We start from the raw sequence: 26893 nt of genomic DNA, 5'->3' as shown, positions 1-26893 counted from the left end.
TCACTTTTCTGGTTACACAAGCCCTCTCAAAAGCTGTGAACCATTTGGTGATGTCATCACCATCTTCATATTTTGTCACAATCCCTTTGGGGATTTTTAACATGTCAGGAGAATCTCTGACCCTATTTATATTGCTGCCACCTTTGATGGGTCCTAGGCCCATCTCTTGTCTTTCCCTTTCTATGGCTAGGAGCTGTCTCTCTAAAGCCAATCTTTTGGCCATCCTGGCTAACAGGAGGTCATCTTCACTGAGAGCATCCTCAGTGATTTCAGAAATGTGGGACCCTGCTGTGAGGGACTCACTATTTCTGACTAACACAGTTGGAGACAGGACTTGAGGGGTCCTGTTCTCCCTATTTAGGACTGGAGGAGGGACATTGGCCTCCAAGTCACTAATTTCTTCCTCTGTGATGTCATCATCAGAGGGGTTGGCTTTTTCAAACTCTGCCAACAGCTCCTGGAGCTGAATTTTGGTAGGTCTGGAGCCAATGGTTATTTTCTTTATATTACAGAGAGACCTTAGCTCCCTCATCTTAAGATGGAGGTAAGGTGTGGTGTCGAGTTCCACCACCTGCATCTCTGTATCAGACATTATTTTGCTAAAAGTTGGAAGACTTTTTAAAGAATCTAAAACTGTTTCTAGAATCTAATTTCAAACTTTTAACAAACTTTTTAAACTCTAAAAGACAATGCTAAACAGGGACTTAACACACAAGGCCCTAGCAGGACTTTTAAGAATTTAGAAAAATTTCAAATTGCAAAAATGAATTTCTAATGACAATTTTGGAATTTGTCGTGTGATCAGGTATTGGCTGAGTAGTCCAGCAAATGCAAAGTCTTGTACCCCACCGCTGATCCACCAATGTAGGAAGTTGGCTCTGTATGTGCTATTTCAAAGTAAGGAATAGCATGCACAGAGTCCAAGGGTTCCCCTTAGAGGTAAAATAGTGGTAAAAATAGATAATACTAATGCTCTATTTTGTGGTAGTGTGGTCGAGCAATAGGCTTATCCAAGGAGTAGTGTTAAGCATTTGTTGTACATACACATAGACAATAAATGAGGTACACACACTCAGAGACAAATCCAGCCAATAGGTTTTGTATAGAAAAATATCTTTTCTTAGTTTATTTTAAGAACCACAGGTTCAAATTCTACATGTAATATCTCAGTCGAAAGGTATTGCAGGTAAGTACTTTAGGAACTTCAAATCATAAAAATTGCATGTATACTTTACAAGTTATTGACAAATAGCTGTTTTAAAAGTGGACACTTAGTGCAATTTTCACAGTTCCTGGGGGAGGTAAGTTTTTGTTAGTTTTACCAGGTAAGTAAGACACTTACAGGGCTTAGTTCTTGGTCCAAGGTAGCCCACCGTTGGGGGTTCAGAGCAACCCCAAAGTCACCACACCAGCAGCTCAGGGCCGGTCAGGTGCAGAGTTCAAAGTGGTGCCCAAAACACATAGGCTAGAATGGAGAGAAGGGGGTGCCCCGGTTCCGGTCTGCTTGCAGGTAAGTACCCGCGTCTTCGGAGGGCAGACCAGGGGGGTTTTGTAGGGCACCGGGGGGGACACAAGTCCACACAGAGATTTCACCCTCAGCAGCGCGGGGGCGGCCGGGTGCAGTGTAGAAACAAGCGTCGGGTTTTCAATGTTAGACTATGAGAGATCTCGGAATCTCTTCAGCGCTGCAGGCAGGCAAGGGGGGGATTCCTCGGGGAAACCTCCACTTGGGCAAGGGAGAGGGACTCCTGGGGGTCACTTCTCCAGTGAAAGTCCGGTCCTTCAGGTCCTGGGGGCTGCGGGTGCAGGGTCTCTCCCAGGCGTCGGGACTTTAGGTTCAAAGAGTCGCGGTCAGGGGGAGCCTCGGGATTCCCTCTGCAGGCGGCGCTGTGGGGGCTCATGGGGGACAGGTTTTGGTACTCACAGTCTTAGAGTAGTCCTGGGGTCCCTCCTGAGGTGTCGGTTCTCCACCAGCCGAGTCGGGGTCGCCGGGTGCAGTGTTGCAAGTCTCACGCTTCTTGCGGGGAGCTTGCAGGGTTCTTTAAAGCTGCTGGAAACAAAGTTGCAGCTTTTCTTGGAGCAGGTCCGCTGTCCTCGGGAGTTTCTTGTCTTTTCGAAGCAGGGGCAGTCCTCAGAGGATGTCGAGGTCGCTGGTCCCTTTGGAAGGCGTCGCTGGAGCAGGATCTTTGGAAGGCAGGAGACAGGCCGGTGAGTTTCTGGAGCCAAGGCAGTTGTCGTCTTCTGGTCTTCCTCTGCAGGGGTTTTCAGCTAGGCAGTCCTTCTTCTTGTAGTTGCAGGAATCTAATTTTCTAGGGTTCAGGGTAGCCCTTAAATACTAAATTTAAGGGCGTGTTTAGGTCTGGGGGGTTAGTAGCCAATGGCTACTAGCCCTGAGGGTGGGTACACCCTTTTTGTGCCTCCTCCCAAGGGGAGGGGGTCACAATCCTAACCCTATTGGGGGAATCCTCCATCTGCAAGATGGAGGATTTCTAAAAGTTAGAGTCACTTCAGCTCAGGACACCTTAGGGGCTGTCCTGACTGGCCAGTGACTCCTCCTTGTTTTTCTCATTATTTTCTCCGGCCTTGCCGCCAAAAGTGGGGCCTGGCCGGAGGGGGCGGGCAACTCCACTAGCTGGAGTGTCCTGCTGGGTTGGCACAAAGGAGGTGAGCCTTTGAGGCTCACCGCCAGGTGTGACAATTCCTGCCTGGGAGAGGTGTTAGCATCTCCACCCAGTGCAGGCTTTGTTACTGGCCTCAGAGTGACAAAGGCACTCTCCCCATGGGGCCAGCAACATGTCTCGGTTTGTGGCAGGCTGCTAAAACTAGTCAGCCTACACAGATAGTCGGTTAAGTTTCAGGGGGCACCTCTAAGGTGCCCTCTGTGGTGTATTTTACAATAAAATGTACACTGGCATCAGTGTGCATTTATTGTGCTGAGAAGTTTGATACCAAACTTCCCAGTTTTCAGTGTAGCCATTATGGTGCTGTGGAGTTCGTGTTTGACAAACTCCCAGACCATATACTCTTATGGCTACCCTGCACTTACAATGTCTAAGGTTTTGTTTAGACACTGTAGGGGTACCATGCTCATGCACTGGTACCCTCACCTATGGTATAGTGCACCCTGCCTTAGGGCTGTAAGGCCTGCTAGAGGGGTGGCTTACCTATACTGCATAGGCAGTAAGAGGCTGGCATGGCACCCTGAGGGGAGTGCCATGTCGACTTACTCGTTTTGTCCTCACTAGCACACACAAGCTGGCAAGCAGTGTGTCTGTGCTGAGTGAGAGGTCTCCAGGGTGGCATAAGACATGCTGCAGCCCTTAGAGACCTTCCTTGGCATCAGGGCCCTTGGTACTAGAAGTACCAGTTACAAGGGACTTATCTGGATGCCAGGGTCTGTCAATTGTGGATACAAAAGTACAGGTTAGGGAAAGAACACTGGTGCTGGGGCCTGGTTAGCAGGCCTCAGCACACTTTCAATTGTAAACATAGCATCAGCAAAGGCAAAAAGTCAGGGGGCAACCATGCCAAGGAGGCATTTCCTTACAATGACTTTATGTACTGCAGCCAGTGCAAGGGCAGAAGTCTATGCTCACCAAGATGGCACATGTTTTGCACCCCTCCCACTTGCAGGAGAGGTTCTGGATCTCATGTTGTCAAGGATAGGCCTAGCTCTCAGTGCTCATACTATATTAGCATGACGCCAAGGCCAAAATAAGTCAGAATACCAGATTTATATGCGTCCGGGCACACAGGGAGGGGAAAAAGCTGGTATACCATGCAGTGGTTACTACTGCCCAGCAATAGACTGGTGGCCTTTTCATCTCCAACAGGTGCAAGGATTCTCCTGAAGGTAGGCCACAGAAGGGTATTTGTGCAAGATGGCAGTTCCTGTGGTTGTATGCCACTATATAGGTTGTAGGTTTATACTGTTAAAAAAAAAAAACATATATATATTGTAAGGAAATGCCTCCTTGGCATGGTTACCCCCTGACTTTTTGCCTTTGCTGATGCTATGTTTTGAATTGAAAGTGTGCTGAGGCCTGCTAACCAGGCCCCAGCACCAGTGTTCTTTCCCTAACCTGTACTTTTGATTCCACAATTGGCACACCCTGGCATCCAGATAAGTCCCTTATAACTGGTACCTCTGGTACCAAGGGCCCTGATGCCAGGGAAGGTCTCTAAGGGCTGCAGCATGTATTATGCCACCCTAGAGACCCCTCACTCAGCACAGACACACTGCTTACCAGCTTGTGTGTGCTAGTGAGAACAAAATGAGTAAGTCGACATGGCACTCCCCTCAGGGTGCCATGCCAGCCTCTCACTGCCTATGCAGTATAGGTAAGACACCCCTCTAGCAGGCCTTACAGCCCTAAGGCAGGGTGCACTATACCATAGGTGAGGGTACCAGTGCATGAGCACTGTGCCCCTACAGTGTCTAAGCAAAACCTTAGACATTGTAAGTGCAGGGTAGCCATAAGAGTATATGGTCTGGGAGTCTGTTTTACACGAACTCCACAGCACCATAATGGCTACACTGAAAACTGGGAAGTTTGGTATCAAACTTCTCAGCACAATAAATGCACACTGATGCCAGTGTACATTTTATTGCAAAATACACCCCAGAGGGCACCTTAGAGGTGCCCCCTGAAACTTAACCGACTGTCTGTGTAGGCTGACTAGTTCCAGCAGCCTGCCACACTAGAGACATGTTGCTGGCCCCATGGGGAGAGTGCCTTTGTCACTCTGAGGCCAGTAACAAAGCCTGCACTGGATGGAGATGCTAACACCTCCCCCAGGCAGGAGCTGTAACACCTGGTGGTGAGCCTCAAAGGCTCACCCCTTTGTCACAGCACCGCAGGACACTCCAGCTAGTGGAGTTGCCCGCCCCCTCTGGCCCCGGCCCCCACTTTTGGCGGCAAGGCCGGAGAAAATAATGAGAATAACAAGGAGTCGTCACTGGCCAGTCAGGACAGCCCCTAAGGTGTCCTGAGCTGAGGTGACTCTAACTTTTAGAAATCCTCCATCTTGCAGATGGAGGATTCCCCCAATAGGGTTAGGATTGTGAACCCCTCCCCTTGGGAGGAGGCACAAAGAGGGTGTACCCACCCTCAGGGCTAGTAGCCATTGGCTACTAACCCCCCAGACCTAAACACGCCCTTAAATTTAGTATTTAAGGGCTACCCTGAACCCTAGAAAATTAGATTCCTGCAACAACAAGAAGGACTGCCTAGCTGAAAACCCCTGCAGAGGAAGACCAGAAGACAACAACTGCCTTGGCTCCAGAAACTCACCGGCCTGTCTCCTGCCTTCCAAAGAACTCTGCTCCAGCGACGCCTTCCAAAGGGACCAGCGACCTCTGCATCCTCTGAGGACTGCCCTGCTTCGACGACGATAAGAAACTCCTGAGGACAGCGGACCTGCTCCAAAAAGACTGCAACTTTATCCAAAGGAGCAGCTTTAAAGACCCCTGCAATCTCCCCGCAAGAAGCGTGAGACTTGCAACACTGCACCCGGCGACCCCGACTCGGCTGGTGGAGAACCAACACCTCAGGGAGGACCCCCGGACTACTCTACGACTGTGAGTACCAAAACCTGTCCCCCCTGAGCCCCCACAGCGCCGCCTGCAGAGGGAATCCCGAGGCTTCCCCTGACCGCGACTCTCTGAAACCTAAGTCCCGACGCCTGGAAAAGACCCTGCACCCGCAGCCCCCAGGACCTGAAGGACCGGACTTTCACTGCAGAAGTGACCCCCAGGAGTCCCTCTCCCTTGCCCAAGTGGAGGTTTCCCCGAGGAAGCCCCCCCTTGCCTGCCTGCAGCGCTGAAGAGATCCCTTGATCTCTCATTGACTTCCATTGCGAACCCGACGCTTGTTCTAACACTGCACCCGGCCGCCCCCGCGCCGCTGAGGGTGAAATTTCTGTGTGGGCTTGTGTCCCCCCTGGTGCCCTACAAAACCCCCCTGGTCTGCCCTCCGAAGACGCGGGTACTTACCTGCTGGCAGACTGGAACCGGGGCACCCCCTTCTCTCCATTGAAGCCTATGCGTTTTGGGCACCACTTTGAACTCTGCACCTGACCGGCCCTGAGCTGCTGGTGTGGTAACTTTGGGGTTGCTCTGAACCCCCAACGGTGGGCTACCTTGGACCAAGAACTGAACCCTGTAAGTGTCTTACTTACCTGGTAAAACTAACAAAAACTTACCTCCCCCAGGAACTGTGAAAATTGCACTAAGTGTCCACTTTTAAAATAGCTATTTGTGAATAACTTGAAAAGTATACATGCAATTGAAATGATTCAAAGTTCCTAATGTACTTACCTGCAATACCTTTCAAACAAGATATTACATGTTAAATTTGAACCTGTGGTTCTTAAAATAAACTAAGAAAAGATATTTTTCTATAACCAAACCTATTGGCTGGATTTGTCTCTGAGTGTGTGTACCTCATTTATGGTCTATGTGTATGTACAACAAATGCTTAACACTACTCCTTGGATAAGCCTACTGCTCGACCACACTACCACAAAATAGAGCATTAGTATTATCTCTTTTTACCACTATTTTACCTCTAAGGGGAACCCTTGGACTCTGTGCATGCTATTCCTTACTTTGAAATAGCACATACAGAGCCAACTTCCTACATTGGTGGATCAGCGGTGGGATACAAGACTTTGCATTTGCTGGACTACTCAGCCAATACCTGATCACACGACAAATTCCAAAATTGTCATTAGAAATTGATTTTTGCAATTTGAAAAGTTTTCTAAATTCTTAAAAGTCCTGCTAGGGCCTTGTGTTAGTCCCTGTTAGCATTTCTTTTAGAGTTTAAAAGTTTGGTAAAAGTTTGAATTAGATTCTAGAACCAGTTTAGATTCTTAAAAAGTATTCCAACTTTTAGAAGCATAATGTCTAGTGCAGAGATGAATGTGGTGGAACTCGACACCACACCTTTCCTCCATCTTAAGATGAGGGAGCTAAGGTCACTCTGTAAAATAAAGAAAATAGTAATGGGCCCCAGACCTTCCAAACTACAGCTCCAGGAGCTGTTGGCAGAGTTTGAAAATGCCAACCCCTCTGAGGATGGCAACACAGAGGATGAAGATAGTGACTTGGAGGAAAATTCCCCCCTACCAGTCCTATTTAGGGAGAACAGGGCCTCTCAAGCCCTGACTCCACAAATAATAGTCAGAGATGCTGGTCCCCTCACAGGAGGGGCCAACAACTCTGAAATCACTGAGGATAACTCCAGTGAAGAGGACATCCAGCTAGCCAGGATGGCCAAAAGATTGGCTTTGGAAAGACAGATCCTAGCCATAGAAAGGGAAAGGCAAGAGATGGGCCTAGGACCCATCAATGGTGGCAGCAACATAAATAGGGTCAGAGATTCTCCTGACATGTTGAAAATCCCTAAAGGGATTGTAACTAAATATGAAGATGGTGATGACATCACCAAATGGTTCACAGCTTTTGAGAGGGCTTGTGTAACCAGAAAAGTGAACAGATCTCACTGGGGTGCTCTCCTTTGGGAAATGTTCACAGGAAAGTGTAGGGATAGACTCCTCACACTCTCTGGAAAAGATGCAGAATCTTATGACCTCATGAAGGGTACCCTGATTGAGGGCTTTGGATTCTCCACTGAGGAGTATAGAATTAGGTTCAGGGGGGCTCAAAAATCCTCGAGCCAGACCTGGGTTGACTTTGTTGACTACTCAGTGAAAACACTAGATGGTTGGATTCAAGGCAGTGGTGTAAGTAATTATGATGGGCTGTACAATTTATTTGTGAAAGAACACCTGTTAAGTAATTGTTTCAATGATAAACTGCATCAGCATCTGGTAGACCTAGGACCAATTTCTCCCCAAGAATTGGGAAAGAAGGCGGACCATTGGGTCAAGACAAGGGTGTCCAAAACTTCCACAGGGGGTGACCAAAAGAAAGGGGTCACAAAACCTCCCCAGGGGAAAGGTGGTGAGACAACCAAAACTAAAAATAGTAAAGAGTCTTCTACAGGCCCCCAAAAACCTGCACAGGAGGGTGGGCCCAGAGCCTCTTCACAAAACAACCATGGGTACAAGGGTAAAAACTTTGATCCCAAAAAGGCCTGGTGTCGTAGCTGTAATCAGCCTGGACACCAAACTGGAGACAAGGCCTGTCCCAAGAAAGGTTCCACTCCAAACTCCAATCCAGGTAACCCTGGAATGGCTAGTCTCCAAGTGGGATCAACAGTGTGCCCAGAGCAAATCAGGGTCCACACTGAAGCTACTCTAGTCTCTGAGGGTGGGGTGGATTTAGCCACACTAGCTGCCTGGCCGCCTAACATGCAAAAATACAGGCAGCAGCTCTTTATTAATGGGACAAGTGTAGAGGGCCTGAGGGATACAGGTGCCAGTGTCACCATGGTGACAGAGAAACTGGTTTCCCCTGGCCAATACCTGACTGGAAAAACCTATACAGTCACCAACGCTGACAATCAGACTAAAGCACATCCCATGGCAATGGTAACTTTAGAATGGGGAGGGGTCAATGGCCTGAAACAGGTGGTGGTCTCCTCAAACATCCCAGTAGACTGTCTGCTTGGAAATGACCTGGAGTCCTCAGCATGGGCTGAGGTAGAACTAAAAACCCATGCAGCCATGCTGGGTATCCCTGAATTGGTGTGTGTAAAAACAAGAGCACAATGCAAGGCACAGGGTGAAAAAGTAGAGCTGGAGTCTGGAAGAAAGGCCCAGCCTACCAAGAGAAAAGGAAAGTCAGTTGGGAAACCAACTGCAACACAGTCAGAAAAAGAGAACCTCTCTTCTCAGGAAGAAGTTCTGCCCTCTGAGGGAACTGAGCCTTTGGAGCTTGAACCTTATCAGGTTGAGCTCTTAGGCCCAGGGGGACCCTCAAGGGAGGAGCTGTGTAAGGGACAAGAAACCTGTCCCTCTCTTGAAGGCCTTAGGCAGCAAGCTGCTGAAGAGTCCAAGGGCAAGAAAAATGGAACACATAGGGTCTATTGGGAAGATGGACTCCTGTACACTGAGGCCAGAGACCCCAAACCTGGTGCCACTAGGAGAGTAGTAGTGCCTCAGTCGTTCAGAGAGTTTATTCTGACCTTAGCCCATGATATTCCCCTTGCTGGGCATTTGGGACAAACCAAGACGTGGGAGAGGTTAGTCAACCACTTCTACTGGCCCAATATGTCCCACACGGTTAAGGAGTTTTGCCTCTCCTGCCCCACCTGTCAAGCCAGTGGTAAGACAGGTGGGCATCCAAAGGCCCCCCTCATTCCACTTCCAGTGGTGGGGGTCCCCTTTGAAAGAGTGGGTGTGGACATAGTTGGTCCACTAGAACCTCCCACAGCCTCAGGAAATATGTATATCCTAGTAGTAGTGGATCATGCTACTAGGTATCCTGAAGCTATTCCTCTTAGGTCGACTACTGCCCCTGCAGTAGCCAAGGCCCTCATTGGTATCTTTACCAGAGTGGGTTTCCCTAAGGAGGTGGTGTCTGACAGAGGTACCAACTTCATGTCAGCATACCTAAAACACATGTGGAATGAGTGTGGGGTGACTTACAAATTCACTACACCATACCATCCACAAACTAATGGCTTAGTTGAGAGATTCAACAAGACATTAAAAGGCATGATCATGGGGCTCCCAGAAAAGCTCAAAAGGAGATGGGATGTCCTCTTGCCATGTCTGCTTTTCGCTTACAGAGAGGTGCCACAGAAGGGAGTAGGATTCTCACCCTTTGAACTTCTGTTTGGTCACCCTGTAAGGGGACCACTTGCTCTTGTTAAAGAAGGCTGGGAGAGACCTCTTCATGAGCCTAAACAGGACATAGTGGACTATGTACTTGGCCTTCGCTCTAGAATGGCAGAGTACATGGAAAAGGCAAGCAAAAACCTTGAGGCCAGCCAACAGCTCCAGAAGTTTTGGTATGACCAAAAGGCTGCAATGGTTGAGTTCCAACCAGGGCAGAAAGTCTGGGTTCTGGAGCCTGTGGCTCCCAGGGCACTTCAGGACAAATGGAGTGGCCCTTACCCAGTACTAGAAAGGAAGAGTCAGGTCGCCTACCGGGTGGACCTGGGCACAAGCAGGAGCCCCAAGAGGGTGATCCATGTAAACCGCCTTAAGCTCTTCCATGACAGGGCTGATGTAAATCTGTTGATGGTAACAGATGAGGATCAGGAGGCAGAGAGTGAACCTCTCCCTGATCTTCTGTCATCAGACCCAAAAGATGGCTCAGTAGATGGAGTGATCTACTCAGACACCCTCTCTGGCCAACAGCAAGCTGATTGTAGGAGTGTCCTACAACAGTTTCCTGAACTCTTCTCCCTAACCCCTGGTCAGACACACCTGTGTACCCATGATGTGGACACAGGAGACAGCATGCCTGTCAAAAACAAAATTTTTAGACAGTCTGACCATGTTAAGGAAAGCATCAAGGTGGAAGTCCACAAGATGCTGGAATTGGGAGTAATTGAGCGCTCTGACAGCCCCTGGGCTAGCCCAGTGGTCTTAGTCCCCAAACCTCACACCAAAGATGGAAAGAAAGAGATGAGGTTTTGTGTGGACTACAGAGGGCTCAACTCTGTCACCAAGACAGACGCCCATCCAATTCCTAGAGCTGATGAGCTCATAGACAAATTAGGTGCTGCCAAATTCTTAAGTACCTTTGACTTGACAGCAGGGTACTGGCAAATAAAAATGGCACCTGGAGCAAAAGAGAAAACAGCATTCTCCACACCTGATGGGCATTATCAGTTTACTGTTATGCCCTTTGGTTTAAAGAATGCCCCTGCCACCTTCCAAAGGTTGGTGAATCAAGTCCTTGCTGGTTTGGAGTCCTTTAGCACAGCTTATCTTGATGATATTGCTGTCTTTAGCTCCACCTGGCAGGATCACCTGGTCCACCTGAAGAAGGTTTTGAAGGCTCTGCAATCTGCAGGCCTCTCTATCAAGGCATCCAAATGCCAGATAGGACAGGGAACTGTGGTTTACTTGGGCCACCTTGTAGGTGGAGGCCAAGTTCAGCCACTCCAACCCAAGATCCAGACTATTCTGGACTGGGTAGCTCCAAAAACCCAGACTCAAGTCAGGGCATTCCTTGGCTTGACTGGGTATTACAGGAGGTTTGTGAAGGGATATGGATCCATTGTGACAGCCCTCACTGAACTCACCTCCAAGAAAATGCCCAAGAAAGTGAACTGGACTGTAGAATGCCAACAGGCCTTTGACACCCTGAAACAAGCAATGTGCTCAGCACCAGTTCTAAAAGCCCCAGATTATTCCAAGCAGTTCATTGTGCAGACAGATGCCTCTGAACATGGGATAGGGGCAGTTTTGTCCCAAACAAATGATGATGGCCTTGACCAGCCTGTTGCTTTCATTAGCAGGAGGTTACTCCCCAGGGAGCAGCGTTGGAGTGCCATTGAGAGGGAGGCCTTTGCTGTGGTTTGGTCCCTGAAGAAGCTGAGACCATACCTCTTTGGGACTCACTTCCTAGTTCAAACTGACCACAGACCTCTCAAATGGCTGATGCAAATGAAAGGTGAAAATCCAAAACTGTTGAGGTGGTCCATCTCCCTACAGGGAATGGACTTTATAGTGGAACACAGACCTGGGACTGCCCATGCCAATGCAGATGGCCTTTCCAGGTTCTTCCACTTAGAAAATGAAGACTCTCTTGGGAAAGGTTAGTCTCATCCTCTTTCGTTTGGGGGGGGGGTTGTGTAAGGAAATGCTTCCTTGGCATGGTTACCCCCTGACTTTTTGCCTTTGCTGATGCTATGTTTTGAATTGAAAGTGTGCTGAGGCCTGATAACCAGGCCCCAGCACCAGTGTTCTTTCCCTAACCTGTACTTTTGATTCCACAATTGGCACACCCTGGCATCCAGATAAGTCCCTTATAACTGGTACCTCTGGTACCAAGGGCCCTGATGCCAGGGAAGGTCTCTAAGGGCTGCAGCATGTATTATGCCACCCTAGAGACCCCTCACTCAGCACAGACACACTGCTTACCAGCTTGTGTGTGCTAGTGAGAACAAAATGAGTAAGTCGACATGGCACTCCCCTCAGGGTGCCATGCCAGTGTAAAGAAATGGCTCCCTGTTGCAGTTACCCCCCACTTTTTGCCTGATACTGATGCTGACTTGACTGAGAAGAGTGCTGGGACCCTGCTAACCAGGCCCCAGCACCAGTGTTCCTTCACCTAAAATGTACCATTGTATCCACAATTGGCACACCCTGGCATTCAGATAAGTCCCTTGAAACTGGTACTTCTAGTACCAAGGGCCCTGATGCCAAGGAAGGTCTCTAAGGGCTGCAGCATGTCTTATGCCACCCTAGAGACCCCTCACTCAGCACAGACACACTGCTTACAAGCCTGTGTGTGCTAGTGAGAACAAAATGAGTAAGTCGACATGGCACTCCCCTCAGGGTGCCATGCCAGCCTCTCACTGCCTATGCAGTATAGGTAAGACACCCCTCTAGCAGGCCTTACAGCCCTAAGGCAGGGTGCACTATACCATAGGTGAGGGTACCAGTGCATGAGCACTGTGCCCCTACAGTGTCTAAACAAAACCTTAGACATTGTAAGTGCAGGGTAGCCATAAGAGTATATGGTCTGGGAGTCTGTTTTACACGAACTCCAAAGCACCATAATGGCTACACTGAAAACTGGGAAGTTTGGTATCAAACTTCTCAGCACAATAAATGCACACTGATGCCAGTGTACATTTTATTGCAAAACACACCCCAGAGGGCACCTTAGAGGTGCCCCCTGAAACTTAACCGACTGTCTGTGTAGGCTGACTAGTTCCAGCAGCCTGCCACACCAGACACATGTTGCTGGCCCCATGGGGAGAGTGCCTTTGTCACTCTGAGGCCAGTAACAAAGCCTGCACTGGGTGGAGATGCTAACACCTCCCCCAGGCAGGAGCTGTGACACCTGGCGGTGAGCCTCAAAGGCTCACCCCTTTGTCACAGCCCAGCAGGGCACTCCAGCTTAGTGGAGTTGCCCGCCCCCTCCGGCCACGGCCCCCACTTTTGGCGGCAAGGCTGGAGGGAACAAAGAAAGCAACAAGGAGGAGTCACTGGCCAGTCAGGACAGCCCCTAAGGTGTCTTGAGCTGAGGTGACTCTAACTTTTAGAAATCCTCCATCTTGCAGATGGAGGATTCCCCCAATAGGGTTAGGATTGTGACCCCCTCCCCTTGGGAGGAGGCACAAAGAGGGTGTACCCACCCTCAGGGCTAGTAGCCATTGGCTACTAACCCCCCAGACCTAAACACGCCCTTAAATTTAGTATTTAAGGGCTACCCTGAACCCTAGAAAATTAGATTCCTGCAACTACAAGAAGAAGGACTGCCTAGCTGAAAACCCCTGCAGAGGAAGACCAGAAGACGACTACTGCCTTGGCTCCAGAAACTCACCGGCCTGTCTCCTGCCTTCCAAAGATCCTGCTCCAGCGACGCCTTCCAAAGGGACCAGCGACCTCGACATCCTCTGAGGACTGCCCCTGCTTCGAAAAGACAAGAAACTCCCGAGGACAGCGGACCTGCTCCAAGAAAGGCTGCAACTTTGTTTCCAGCAGCCTTGAAAGAACCCTGCAAGCTCCCCGCAAGAAGCGTGAGACTTGCAACACTGCACCCGGCGACCCCGACTCGGCTGGTGGAGATCCAACACCTCAGGAGGGACCCCAGGACTACTCTGATACTGTGAGTACCAAAACCTGTCCCCCCTGAGCCCCCACAGCGCCGCCTGCAGAGGGAATCCCGAGGCTTCCCCTGACCGCGACTCTTTGAATCCAAAGTCCCGACGCCTGGGAGAGACCCTGCACCCGCAGCCCCCAGGACCTGAAGGACCGGACTTTCACTGGAGAAGTGACCCCCAGGAGTCCCTCTCCCTTGCCCAAGTGGAGGTTTCTCCGAGGAACCCCCCCCTTGCCTGCCTGCAGCGCTGAAGAGATCCCGAGATCTCTCATAGACTAACATTGCGAACCCGACGCCTGTTTCTACACTGCACCCGGCCGCCCCCGCGCCGCTGAGGGTGAAATTTCTGTGTGGGCTTGTGTCCCCCCCGGTGCCCTACAAAACCCCCTTGGTCTGCCCTCCGAAGACGCGGGTACTTACCTGCAAGCAGACCGGAACCGGGGCACCCCCTTCTCTCCATTCTAGCCTATGTGTTTTGGGCACCACTTTGAACTCTGCACCTGACCAGCCCTGAGCTGCTGGTGTGGTGACTTTGGGGTTGCTCTGAACCCCCAACGGTGGGCTACCTTGGACCAAGAACTGAACCCTGTAAGTGTCTTACTTACCTGGTAAACCTAACAAAAACTTACCTCCCCTAGGAACTGTGAAAATTGCACTAAGTGTCCACTTTTAAAACAGCTATTTGCCAATAACTTGAAAAGTATACATGCAATTTTTATGATTTAAAGTTCCTAAAGTACTTACCTGCAATACCTTTCGAATGAGATATTACATGTAGAATTTGAACCTGTGGTTCTTAAAATAAACTAAGAAAAGATATTTTTCTATAACAAAACCTATTGGCTGGATTTGTCTCTGAGTGTGTGTACCTCATTTATTGTCTATGTGTATGTACAACAAATGCTTAACACTACTCCTTGGATAAGCCTACTGCTCGACCACACTACCACAAAATAGAGCATTAGTATTATCTATTTTTACCACTATTTTACCTCTAAGGGTAACCCTTGGACTCTGTGCATGCTATTCCTTACTTTGAAATAGCACATACAGAGCCAACTTCCTACATTGGTGGATCAGCGGTGGGGTACAAGACTTTGCATTTGCTGGACTACTCAGCCAATACCTGATCACACGACAAATTCCAAAATTGTCATTAGAAATTGATTTTTGCAATTTGAAAAGTTTTCTAAATTCTTAAAAGACCTGCTAGGGCCTTGTGTTAGATCCTGTTTAGCATTTCTTTTAGAGTTTAAAAGTTTGTAAAAGTTTGAATTAGATTCTAGAACCAGTTGTAGATTCTTAAAAAGTATTCCAACTTTTAGAAGCAAAATGTCTAGCACAGATGTGACTGTGGTGGAACTCGACACCACACCTTACCTCCATCTTAAGATGAGGGAGCTAAGGTCACTCTGTAAAATAAAGAAAATAACAATGGGCCCCAAACCTACCAAAATACAGCTCCAGGAGCTTTTGGCAGAGTTTGAAAAGGCCAACCCCTCTGAGGGTGGCAACTCAGAGGAAGAGGATAGTGACTGGGAGGAAAATTCCCCCCTACCAGTCCTATCTAGGGAGAACAGGGTCCCTCAAACCCTGACTCCAAAAATAATAGTCAGAGATGCTGGTTCCCTCACAGGAGAGACCAACACCTCTGAAATCACTGAGGATAACTCCAGTGAAGATGACCCCCTGTTAGCCAGGATGGTCAAAAGATTGGCTTTGGAAAAGCAGCTCCTAGCCATAGAAAGGGAAAGAAAAGAGATGGGCCTAGGTCCCATCGATGGTGGCAGCAACTTAAATAGGGTCAGAGATTCTCCTGACATCCTAAAAATCCCCAAAGGGATTGTAACAAAATATGAAGATGGTGATGACATCACCAAATGGTTCACAGCTTTTGAGAGGGCTTGTGTAACCAGAAAAGTAAACAGATCTCACTGGGGTGCTCTCCTTTGGGAAATGTTCACTGGAAAGTGTAGGGATAGACTCCTCACACTCTCTGGAAAAGATGCAGAATCTTATGACCTCATGAAGGGTACCCTGATTGAGGGCTTTGGATTCTCCACTGAGGAGTATAGAATTAGATTCAGGGGGGCTCAAAAATCCTCGAGCCAGACCTGGGTTGATTTTGTAGACTACTCAGTAAAAACACTAGATGGTTGGTTAACTGGAAATGAAGTGTGTGACTATGTTGGGCTTTATAATTTGTTTATGAAAGAACACATTTTAAGTAACTGCTTCAATGAAAAGTTGCATCAGTATCTGGTAGACCTAGGTCCAATTTCTCCCCAAGAATTGGGAAAGAAGGCAGACCACTGGGTCAAGACTAGGGTAACCAAAACTTCCACTGGGGGTGACCAAAAGAAAGGGGTTACAAAAACTCCCCAGGAGAAAGTGGGTGACACTAGAAACAAAGAAAAAGAGTCCTCTGTAGGCCCCCAAAAACCAGAACAGGTGGGTGGGCCCCAAGACACAACCCAAAACAAAGGTGGGTACCAGGGTAAGAACTGGGATGCCACTAAGGCATGGTGCCACAACTGTAAACAGTCTGGGCACCACACCAAGGACACTTCTTGTCCCAAAAACAAACCCCAGAACAAAATTCCAGGGGTAACCAGTGTAGCCATGGGAGATGACTCCTCAGATGAGGAGGTCTTCATAGCCTTCAACTGGAAACAGGGCCCAACAGGTGAGTTGGAGATTCCAGAGGGAAGTAGACACTTCCACCACCTACTGGTGAATGGAATCCCAACCACTGCCCTGAGAGACACTTGTGCCAGTCACACTATTGTGCATGACAGGCTGGTGCTCTCAAACCAGTACATCCCAGGTGAGACTGCCAGGGTAAGAGTTAGCCTAGACAGGGTCACTAAGAGGCCTGTGGCTTTAGTGCCCATAGAAGTGGGTGGCACTCTTAGCTGGAGAAGGGTAGTAGTCAGTACAGACCTCCCCCTTGATTGTCTCCTTGGAAATGACTACCCAGAGGTTAGTCAGAGCCCAAGAGAGGAACTGGTCCAGTGCCAGTCCTCTCCCAAGGATTCTGGAAGTCCTGCCTCTGCAGTAAATGCAAGCAGGCCCCAGAAGAAGAAGAAAAGAAAACAGAGTAGGAAGGGTGGACAACCTTTAGCCAAGGTTACAGCAAGCCAAGGAGATTCTGCTCCAGTAGGGGAGAACTCCAAAAATGGCCCTGATAAAGTCCAACCTGACCCACAAGAAGTCCTGGCTAGTCAGGCAACTGTTAAACCTGAGTGGGTGGCTCCTCAGCTAACAGAAGAAAGAGTGGAAGAAGGGTGTTTACTACAAGATGTGGTAACCCCCCACTCTAATACAGCAGACAGGCAACCTGAACCCAAAGAGGCCTGTAACTTAGCCCCTTCCCTTTTAGGTGAAGAGCTAAAGGTGTGGTTCTGGGCACTGACAGCTGTCAGTGGCCTCTGCTGGGTGTTAGCCTTTATGGCTGCACTATCCTTAGCATGGTGGTCTGACCCCATGCCAAATAGCAAGTTAGGCCCCCTGACCCTATTAGTCATGGTGGGGTTACTCCAGCTCTGGGTAACCTCTCTGGGTAAGCTAGGGGTAACCCTGGCCAAGATAAGGTTAGCAGAGGTGGATACCTCTAAGACCAAAATAGAAAGAATGGGTGGAGACATTGAAGAGGCAGACAAGAGGCAATTCAGACTAGGTCCTATCACTGTGGAAGTAGGTCAGTTCCCCAAAGGGAATGACCTGAACAGAAGGATGTAAGGCAGAGTAGGCCCTGCAACTAACCAGCCTATTTCTCCTACTCTTCCTCGCCTGACAGACTAGGAAGACTCTCCCAGCTTGGGCTGAGTCTCCTGGCCTGTGGGCTGGGGGGGGCTTGTGTAAAGAAATGGCTCCCTGTTGCAGTTACCCCCCACTTTTTGCCTGATACTGATGCTGACTTGACTGAGAAGAGTGCTGGGACCCTGCTAACCAGGCCCCAGCACCAGTGTTCCTTCACCTAAAATGTACCATTGTATCCACAATTGGCACACCCTGGCATTCAGATAAGTCCCTTGTAACTGGTACTTCTAGTACCAAGGGCCCTGATGCCAAGGAAGGTCTCTAAGGGCTGCAGCATGTCTTATGCCACCCTAGAGACCCCTCACTCAGCACAGACACACTGCTTACAAGCCTGTGTGTGCTAGTGAGAACAAAATGAGTAAGTCGACATGGCACTCCCCTCAGGGTGCCATGCCAGCCTCTCACTGCCTATGCAGTATAGGTAAGACACCCCTCTAGCAGGCCTTACAGCCCTAAGGCAGGGTGCACTATACCATAGGTGAGGGTACCAGTGCATGAGCACTGTGCCCCTACAGTGTCTAAACAAAACCTTAGACATTGTAAGTGCAGGGTAGCCATAAGAGTATATGGTCTGGGAGTCTGTTTTACACGAACTCCACAGCACCATAATGGCTACACTGAAAACTGGGAAGTTTGGTATCAAACTTCTCAGCACAATAAATGCACACTGATGCCAGTGTACATTTTATTGCAAAACACACCCCAGAGGGCACCTTAGAGGTGCCCCCTGAAACTTAACCGACTGTCTGTGTAGGCTGACTAGTTCCAGCAGCCTGCCACACCAGAGACATGTTGCTGGCCCCATGGGGAGAGTGCCTTTGTCACTCTGAGGACAGTAACAAAGCCTGCACTGGGTGGAGATGCTAACACCTCCCCCAGGCAGGAGCTGTGACACCTGGCGGTGAGCCTCAAAGGCTCACCCCTTTGTCACAGCCCAGCAGGGCACTCCAGCTTAGTGGAGTTGCCCGCCCCCTCCGGCCACGGCCCCCACTTTTGGCGGCAAGGCTGGAGGGAACAAAGAAAGCAACAAGGAGGAGTCACTGGCCAGTCAGGACAGCCCCTAAGGTGTCCTGAGCTGAGGTGACTCTAACTTTTAGAAATCCTCCATCTTGCAGATGGAGGATTCCCCCAATAGGGTTAGGATTGTGACCGCCTCCCCTTGGGAGGAGGCACAAAGAGGGTGTACCCACCCTCAGGGCTAGTAGCCATTGGCTACTAACCCCCCAGACCTAAACACGCCCTTAAATTTAGTATTTAAGGGCTACCCTGAACCCTAGAAAATTAGATTCCTGCAACTACAAGAAGAAGGACTGCCTAGCTGAAAACCCCTGCAGAGGAAGACCAGAAGACGACTACTGCGTTGGCTCCAGAAACTCACCGGCCTGTCTCCTGCCTTCCAAAGATCCTGCTCCAGCGACGCCTTCCAAAGGGACCAGCGACCTCGACATCCTCTGAGGACTGCCCCTGCTTCGAAAAGACAAGAAACTCCCGAAGACAGCGGACCTGCTCCAAGAAAGGCTGCAACTTTGTTTCCAGCAGCCTTGAAAGAACCCTGCAAGCTCCCCGCAAGAAGCGTGAGACTTGCAACACTGCACCCGGCGACCCCGACTCGGCTGGTGGAGATCCAACACCTCAGGAGGGACCCCAGGACTACTCTGATACTGTGAGTACCAAAACCTGTCCCCCCTGAGCCCCCACAGCGCCGCCTGCAGAGGGAATCCCGAGGCTTCCCCTGACCGCGACTCTTTGAATCCAAAGTCCCGACGCCTGGGAGAGACCCTGCACCCGCAGCCCCCAGGACCTGAAGGACCGGACTTTCACTGGAGAAGTGACCCCCAGGAGTCCCTCTCCCTTGCCCAAGTGGAGGTTTCTCCGAGGAACCCCCCCCTTGCCTGCCTGCAGCGCTGAAGAGATCCCGAGATCTCTCATAGACTAACATTGCGAACCCGACGCCTGTTTCTACACTGCACCCGGCCGCCCCCGCGCCGCTGAGGGTGAAATTTCTGTGTGGGCTTGTGTCCCCCCCCGGTGCCCTACAAAACCCCCTTGGTCTGCCCTCCGAAGACGCGGGTACTTACCTGCAAGCAGACCGGAACCGGGGCACCCCCTTCTCTCCATTCTAGCCTATGTGTTTTGGGCACCACTTTGAACTCTGCACCTGACCGGCCCTGAGCTGCTGGTGTGGTGACTTTGGGGTTGCTCTGAACCCCCAACGGTGGGCTACCTTGGACCAAGAACTGAACCCTGTAAGTGTCTTACTTACCTGGTAAACCTAACAAAAACTTACCTCCCCTAGGAACTGTGAAAATTGCACTAAGTGTCCACTTTTAAAACAGCTATTTGCCAATAACTTGAAAAGTATACATGCAATTTTTATGATTTAAAGTTCCTAAAGTACTTACCTGCAATACCTTTCGAATGAGATATTACATGTAGAATTTGAACCTGTGGTTCTTAAAATAAACTAAGAAAAGATATTTTTCTATAACAAAACCTATTGGCTGGATTTGTCTCTGAGTGTGTGTACCTCATTTATTGTCTATGTGTATGTACAACAAATGCTTAACACTACTCCTTGGATAAGCCTACTGCTCGACCACACTACCACAAAATAGAGCATTAGTATTATCTATTTTTACCACTATTTTACCTCTAAGGGGAACCCTTGGACTCTGTGCATGCTATTCCTTACTTTGAAATAGCACATACAGAGCCAACTTCCTACAGCCAGCCTCTCACTGCCTATGCAGTATAGGTAAGACACCCCTCTAGCAGGCCTTACAGCCCTAAGGCAGGGTGCACTATACCATAGGTGAGGGTACCAGTGCATGAGCACTGTGCCCCTACAGTGTCTAAGCAAAACCTTAGACATTGTAAGTGCAGGGTAGCCATAAGAGTATATGGTCTGGGAGTCTGTTTTACACGAACTCCACAGCACCATAATGGCTACACTGAAAACTGGGAAGTTTGGTATCAAACTTCTCAGCACAATAAATGCACACTGATGCCAGTGTACATTTTATTGCAAAATACACCCCAGAGGGCACCTTAGAGGTGCCCCCTGAAACTTAACCGACTGTCTGTGTAGGCTGACTAGTTCCAGCAGCCTGCCACACTAGAGACATGTTGCTGGCCCATGGGGAGAGTGCCTTTGTCACTCTGAGGCCAGTAACAAAGCCTGCACTGGGTGGAGATGCTAACACCTCCCCCAGGCAGGAGCTGTAACACCTGGCGGTGAGCCTCAAAGGCTCACCCCTTTGTCACAGCACCGCAGGACACTCCAGCTAGTGGAGTTGCCCGCCCCCTCCGGCCCCGGCCCCCACTTTTGGCGGCAAGGCCGGAGAAAATAATGAGAATAACAAGGAGGAGTCACTGGCCAGTCAGGACAGCCCCTAAGGTGTCCTGAGCGGAGGTGACTCTAACTTTTAGAAATCCTCCATCTTGCAGATGGAGGATTCCCCCAATAGGGTTAGGATTGTGACCCCCTCCCCTTGGGAGGAGACACAAAGAGGGTGTACCCACCCTCAGGGCTAGTAGCCATTGGCTACTAACCCCCCAGACCTAAACACGCCCTTAAATTTAGTATTTAAGGGCTACCCTGAACCCTAGAAAATTAGATTCCTGCAACAACAAGAAGGACTGCCTAGCTGAAAACCCCTGCAGAGGAAGACCAGAAGACAACAACTGCCTTGGCTCCAGAAACTCACCGGCCTGTCTCCTGCCTTCCAAAGAACTCTGCTCCAGCGACGCCTTCCAAAGGGACCAGCGACCTCTGCATCCTCTGAGGACTGCCCTGCTTCGACGACGATAAGAAACTCCCGAGGACAGCGGACCTGCTCCAAAAAGACTGCAACTTTATCCAAAGGAGCAGCTTTAAAGACCCCTGCAATCTCCCCGCAAGAAGCGTGAGACTTGCAACACTGCACCCGGCGACCCCGACTCGGCTGGTGGAGAACCAACACCTCAGGGAGGACCCCCGGACTACTCTACGACTGTGAGTACCAAAACCTGTCCCCCCTGGGCCCCCACAGCGCCGCCTGCAGAGGGAATCCCGAGGCTTCCCCTGACCGCGACTCTCTGAAACCTAAGTCCCGACGCCTGGAAAAGACCCTGCACCCGCAGCCCCCAGGACCTGAAGGACCGGACTTTCACTGCAGAAGTGACCCCCAGGAGTCCCTCTCCCTTGCCCAAGTGGAGGTTTCCCCGAGGAAGCCCCCCCTTGCCTGCCTGCAGCGCTGAAGAGATCCCTTGATCTCTCATTGACTTCCATTGCGAACCCGACGCTTGTTCTAACACTGCACCCGGCCGCCCCCGCGCCGCTGAGGGTGAAATTTCTGTGTGGGCTTGTGTCCCCCCCGGTGCCCTACAAAACCCCCCTTGTCTGCCCTCCGAAGACGCGGGTACTTACCTGCTGGCAAACTGGAACCGGGGCACCCCCTTCTCTCCATTGAAGCCTATGCGTTTTGGGCACCACTGAACTCTGCACCTGACCGGCCCTGAGCTGCTGGTGTGGTAACTTTGGGGTTGCTCTGAACCCCCAACGGTGGGCTACCTTGGACCAAGAACTGAACCCTGTAAGTGTCTTACTTACCTGGTAAAACTAACAAAAACTTACCTCCCCCAGGAACTGTGAAAATTGCACTGTGTCCACTTTTAAAATAGCTATTTGTGAATAACTTGAAAAGTATTCATGCTAATGTAATGATTCAAAGTTCCTAGAGTACTTACCTGCAATACCTTCCAAACAAGCTATTACATGTGAAATTTGAACCTGTGGTTCTTAAAATAAACTAAGAAAATATATTTTTCTATAACAAAACCTATTGGCTGGATTTGTCTCTGAGTGTGTGTACCTCATTTATTGTCTATGTGTATGTACAACAAATGCTTAACACTACTCCTTGGATAAGCCTACTGCTCGACCACACTACCACAAAATAGAGCATTAGTATTCTCTTTTTACCACTATTTTACCTCTAAGGGGAACCCTTGGACTCTGTGCATGCTATTCCTTACTTTGAAATAGCACATACAGAGCCAACTTCCTATATATATATATATATATATATATATATATATATATATATATATATATTTAACATTATAAACCTACAATTTTGACAGCCTCTGTGTTGTCAAGTAAACCTGTGTAGGGGAGTAAAGATTCACTAATTGTAACACTACATCAAATTACCTTGCACTGTAATGATATAGGCTATATTTTGGATCTGATATTTTTCAGCTCAATATTTCAACCACTGTATTATGGCCATCACCATTCCCACATTTACATAGTCAGCCTTTCCCATTAAAGGCCACTCCCTAGCAAAGTACACACTCGGATGTCCTGCACATGACAAAGGTAATATTAACTTTCCAGATGATTAATTGGGTGACTCAGTAAGCAGTCTCCTTTAGGTGGACCCAGGTAAAAAGCCTGTGCCCTTAGTCTCTGGATTTGCTTCAACCAGTCACTGCATAGCATAGTATGTAGGGGCTAGTAGTTATTATTCAGAATTGGGGTACACTTTGGGTGTTCCCCAGACGTGAGTATCTCTCTGTTGAAAAAGAAAGATGGATGGATGGATGGATGGATGCATGGACCTACATGATTGTCATGTTCGCTGGGGTAAAACACAGGGCTAAACATGGAAAACAGACTGCATTGGAATCCAGGCCCGCGGAGCAATGTTGTCCCAAATGTGATTAAACATGAAAAACCAAACAACCATTCATGGTGAAAAGAAGGCCTGTGTTACAGAAGGGGTAAGGCTAGTACTCTTAGGTAGGTGGGTATAGGCACTGGATGCACCCACAGTTTATAATAGTCTTCTGCTCAGCTGGTGAGCAACACAGAAACATATGGAGCATCTCTAGTGGCCTCTGATGCCAGGAACATATGTAGAAAAGAACAGGACGTGCAGAAAGTCCAGCTAAAGGGCAGAATAGTACAGGCAACTGCAGTGTTATAACTTTTAACCCTACAGTGTGTACAAGGAGATCAGTTGCTTTTCCAGGTTTTTACCTGACATACCAGCTAGGGAGATTTTCGAGTGCTAAAGACCCTTATTTAGGAACTATATTTTGATATTTTTAATATGAATGACAAAACTGCTTATATTTCTAATTTGGAGAGCAGTTGACCTCCAGAGTTGGTATAGAGGTAGAAACCTATTCTGGAAGAGCCCCTTTACGAGTGAGCTAAAAGTTGCGTAACAATTTGAATGTGGTGGTACTTGAAGATACTGTTCTTGTTGGCTTGAGATCTGGTTTGTTAGCTGCTGTGTTTTTGCATGGATAGGTGTGCATGCAACTTTTATGTGTTTAACCTAGATCTAAGAACTGAAGGGCAGCTAGTGAAGTTAGTGTAATGGAGTTCAGGGAGTCTTCCAGCAAATAGTATTTTATTTTTTGGAGTAGCTACTGAGCATGGAAGTCTGTTTGAGAACAGGCAGTTTGGGATATGGAGTCCAGCAGAAACATGGTGTTATTATGGTCACCTGCCGAGAAATATTTAGTCACTTTACCTTCTGAGGAAGCTCATGCTTTTGTAATCAGTGTTGGTGCATGTGCCCTCAAAGTATGGCAGACTCATGACATCAAACCTCTGAAGTGGTTTGAAGTGAGATTGAGCCTATGTTTGCTCTGTAGTTTGTGCTCAGAAAGACAGAACTATGGTTTTATGAGACAGGCATGTGAGAGGTTGTGGCTGGAGTTCCATGATCGTGATGTGGGCATATATCTCAGGTATATGAAATAGCTGTGATTTGGGAAGAATGGCTCTTCTTTTTTTTAATTTGCCTTTAATCGTTCTTACGGGAAATGGAATTACTTTGTTTTTTTCTGTGATTTTATTGTACTTTTATGATTCTATATTTATTGATCAAAATAAACTATTACTACTATAGCTGGAATTACTTTGGGATTAGAGTTTAACTCACCCCTCTGTCTTGGCCTTTAAATCCAACACGAGACTTCCTCAACCTTGTAGGTGTATTTCCAGTTTGAATATTCTTCATTGTCTCTAGTTACTAGGGCTGTGTGTCTCAGTTTTTTTCTGTTGCTAGGAATCAAGCATCTTTAATACTTGTCAATCGAAGCTCAGCTAATCAACTCCAAAGAGAGACTGATCTCACACATTGCTCCTATGCAACCCCTCATTGGAGACTTACATTCCGTAGCTGCAGATCATCATGGAAGGGTGTTTGGGAGCAGTGTGCTAATTATTATTATAATTAATGACTCTGGAGCCCTATGCTGTAGGAGTTACTTTTTGCTGAAGACTGCAAATGAGTTTGTTTTTTTACAATGTACTTTTTCATTTCCAGATTATGGTACATTCCTCCTCGCATCATTGCGCAGTGTGCATGCAACTGGTCCGAAAAGAGAACTTGCTCTGTTTAGCCTGCCAGCACCAGTTCTGCCGCAGCTGCTGGGAGCAGCATTGTACAGTACTCGTAAGGGATGGGGTTGGTGTGGGTAAGTTCTACATGCAGATTACTGTTTAATCTTGTGTTTTTGTTGTGTTTGTGTAATATAATACATAGGACGACAGGTTAAAAAAAAGAATCGAAAAGGAGACCGAATACTAAGGATAGCTACGAAAGAGATCTATAGGGAGGGTGAAATTGGCATGATTGTTGATGATCCATTGAAAAGGGCAATGAAGGTAGGAGGCTTTTGTTTGCTATTAAAGAGGATACGAAGGAGGTTCCAGGTAGGAAGATCAGTGAGAAGAATAAAAGGAGGAACAAAGAGGCATTGCAGAGTGGGGACACACATTGAATAAATGGATATGAGTGAACCAACCTACACAAGGTGTATAAGAAGCAGAACTTGTGACTGCCGTTAGCTTTGAAAAAAATTGCAAAACAATTTTTTTTTTTTTTACAAAGTATTCCAACTTTAATCCACATTATACACAGCTAATCAACGCATCCCTTCTTTATCTCCAAATGCATGATTTGTTCATCTCTTAAAGCTTAGTTACTGTCTGGTTGCATAGCAGTTGTTGAAAAGTTCACTTTCAGTTGATGACCTGTCATCTGCATTACACTTGCTATATTTTGTATTTCTTAAAGTTACTGCATACATTCTTGGTATAACAAGGCTTCTAGTCAGTTTGTGAGCATTTCACAGCGCAGTGATGTGTTTTTCCTAGAAATGCTGTAGCAGTGTAATACAAATATTAGGGAGAAAAAAATACCCTTTTAAGACCTGCAACACATTGTCATAGACTAAAGGCTGTCCCTGACACGGGCAGCATGAGTGGAAAAACAGTCTGATAGGCCAACACTGAAAGCTTGAAAATAAGGCCTGTGCCTTTAAGGGCCCTTGAGAAGACCCCCTTCCCAGAATTCACTGTAGTGACAGTTTGCCTGAGAGAGTCGTGTGTGTGTGTTAAAAAGAACTCTGAGACAAGGAAGGCTGCGTTACTGGATGGAGGACATGGAAGCAGAACAAGAGAGAAAGAGCAGGAGGAGAAAGGAGACATTTTCATCACATCTATTTCCTCAGAAGAAGAAATAAGTAGCTACAGCTCCCACAAAAGGAGATCTGTTTCCAAGAGCTTTCCCTCTCATCACGTCGCCATTCTCATTGATGGTATACTTCGCCGTTGAAAGCTTTGCACCATCCTGTTCGCCTTCCAGACAAAGCTCAACGTCGACAGGACACCAACGCTGTCACCGTTTGAGGTCAAGATCCGCGGCGAGACTCAACGTCGAGAACCTCCGTGGCAGCACCAGCACACTTGCGATCACCGGCAAGATCTTATTGATCGTCGTTGATAACGATATTGTCAATGTCGAAATCTCACAGTTCGTCAGTTACACCACTCGACGTCTATGCCTGATACTCACTCGATGTCGAAGAGACATATGTCGCCACCTAGAGGCATATCTATGCCTAGAAGACCTTGTATGACGTCAATGACACCTCAGTCAATGTCAAGGGTTTTTCTTAAAGAAATGGTCTTCGTCCTCATCCAACTGGACAAGCTCCTCACAACATTCTTCAGATCCTCCATCACTTGAACAAGACTTACGCCTGCTTCCGATACGCCCCATAATACCACCTGAAGAACCTCTACAAGTTTTTAGAACCACTAGATCGCTCTCCGGCAAGACAGTGTACCAGAGCTACCTCTGTGTCCCCAGTCTGAAGATGGAAGAGGCCATCACCAGTCTAAGCAACACCTCCAAGATCGGTTTCTTCTAGAACGAGGTCTTCATCCTCAAGGCCCAGATGAACAGATTCTACTACCACCTCTTATACTCTGACTTCTCCAGCGCAGGCTCCAAGTAGGGTTTCACCGATGGATGACAGCCTAACGTTTTAAAATGCTGTAGTAAGGGGAGACTCTAAATTGAG

The 26893-nt window shown here is 48.3% G+C and overlaps 1 protein-coding gene across 1 annotated transcript in view; it reads left to right on the top strand.

Annotated features, from left to right (window-relative positions):
* ARIH2 (ariadne RBR E3 ubiquitin protein ligase 2) overlaps window positions 1–26893 on the top strand; it is a 315960-nt gene that overhangs the window by 65003 nt on the left and 224064 nt on the right. Inside the window, exon 6 of the mRNA XM_069206208.1 lies at window positions 24850–25000. Within this exon, the coding sequence (XP_069062309.1) occupies window positions 24850–25000 (151 nt within the window). The remainder of the gene's footprint in view (window positions 1–24849; window positions 25001–26893) is intronic.

The sequence above is a fragment of the Pleurodeles waltl genome, chromosome 9 (genome assembly GCF_031143425.1).
Source record: "Pleurodeles waltl isolate 20211129_DDA chromosome 9, aPleWal1.hap1.20221129, whole genome shotgun sequence".
NCBI classification, from domain to species: Eukaryota; Metazoa; Chordata; class Amphibia; order Caudata; family Salamandridae; genus Pleurodeles; species Pleurodeles waltl.
Note: the sequence above shows the minus strand (reverse complement) of the source record. Positions and strands in the feature narration are given on the sequence as shown.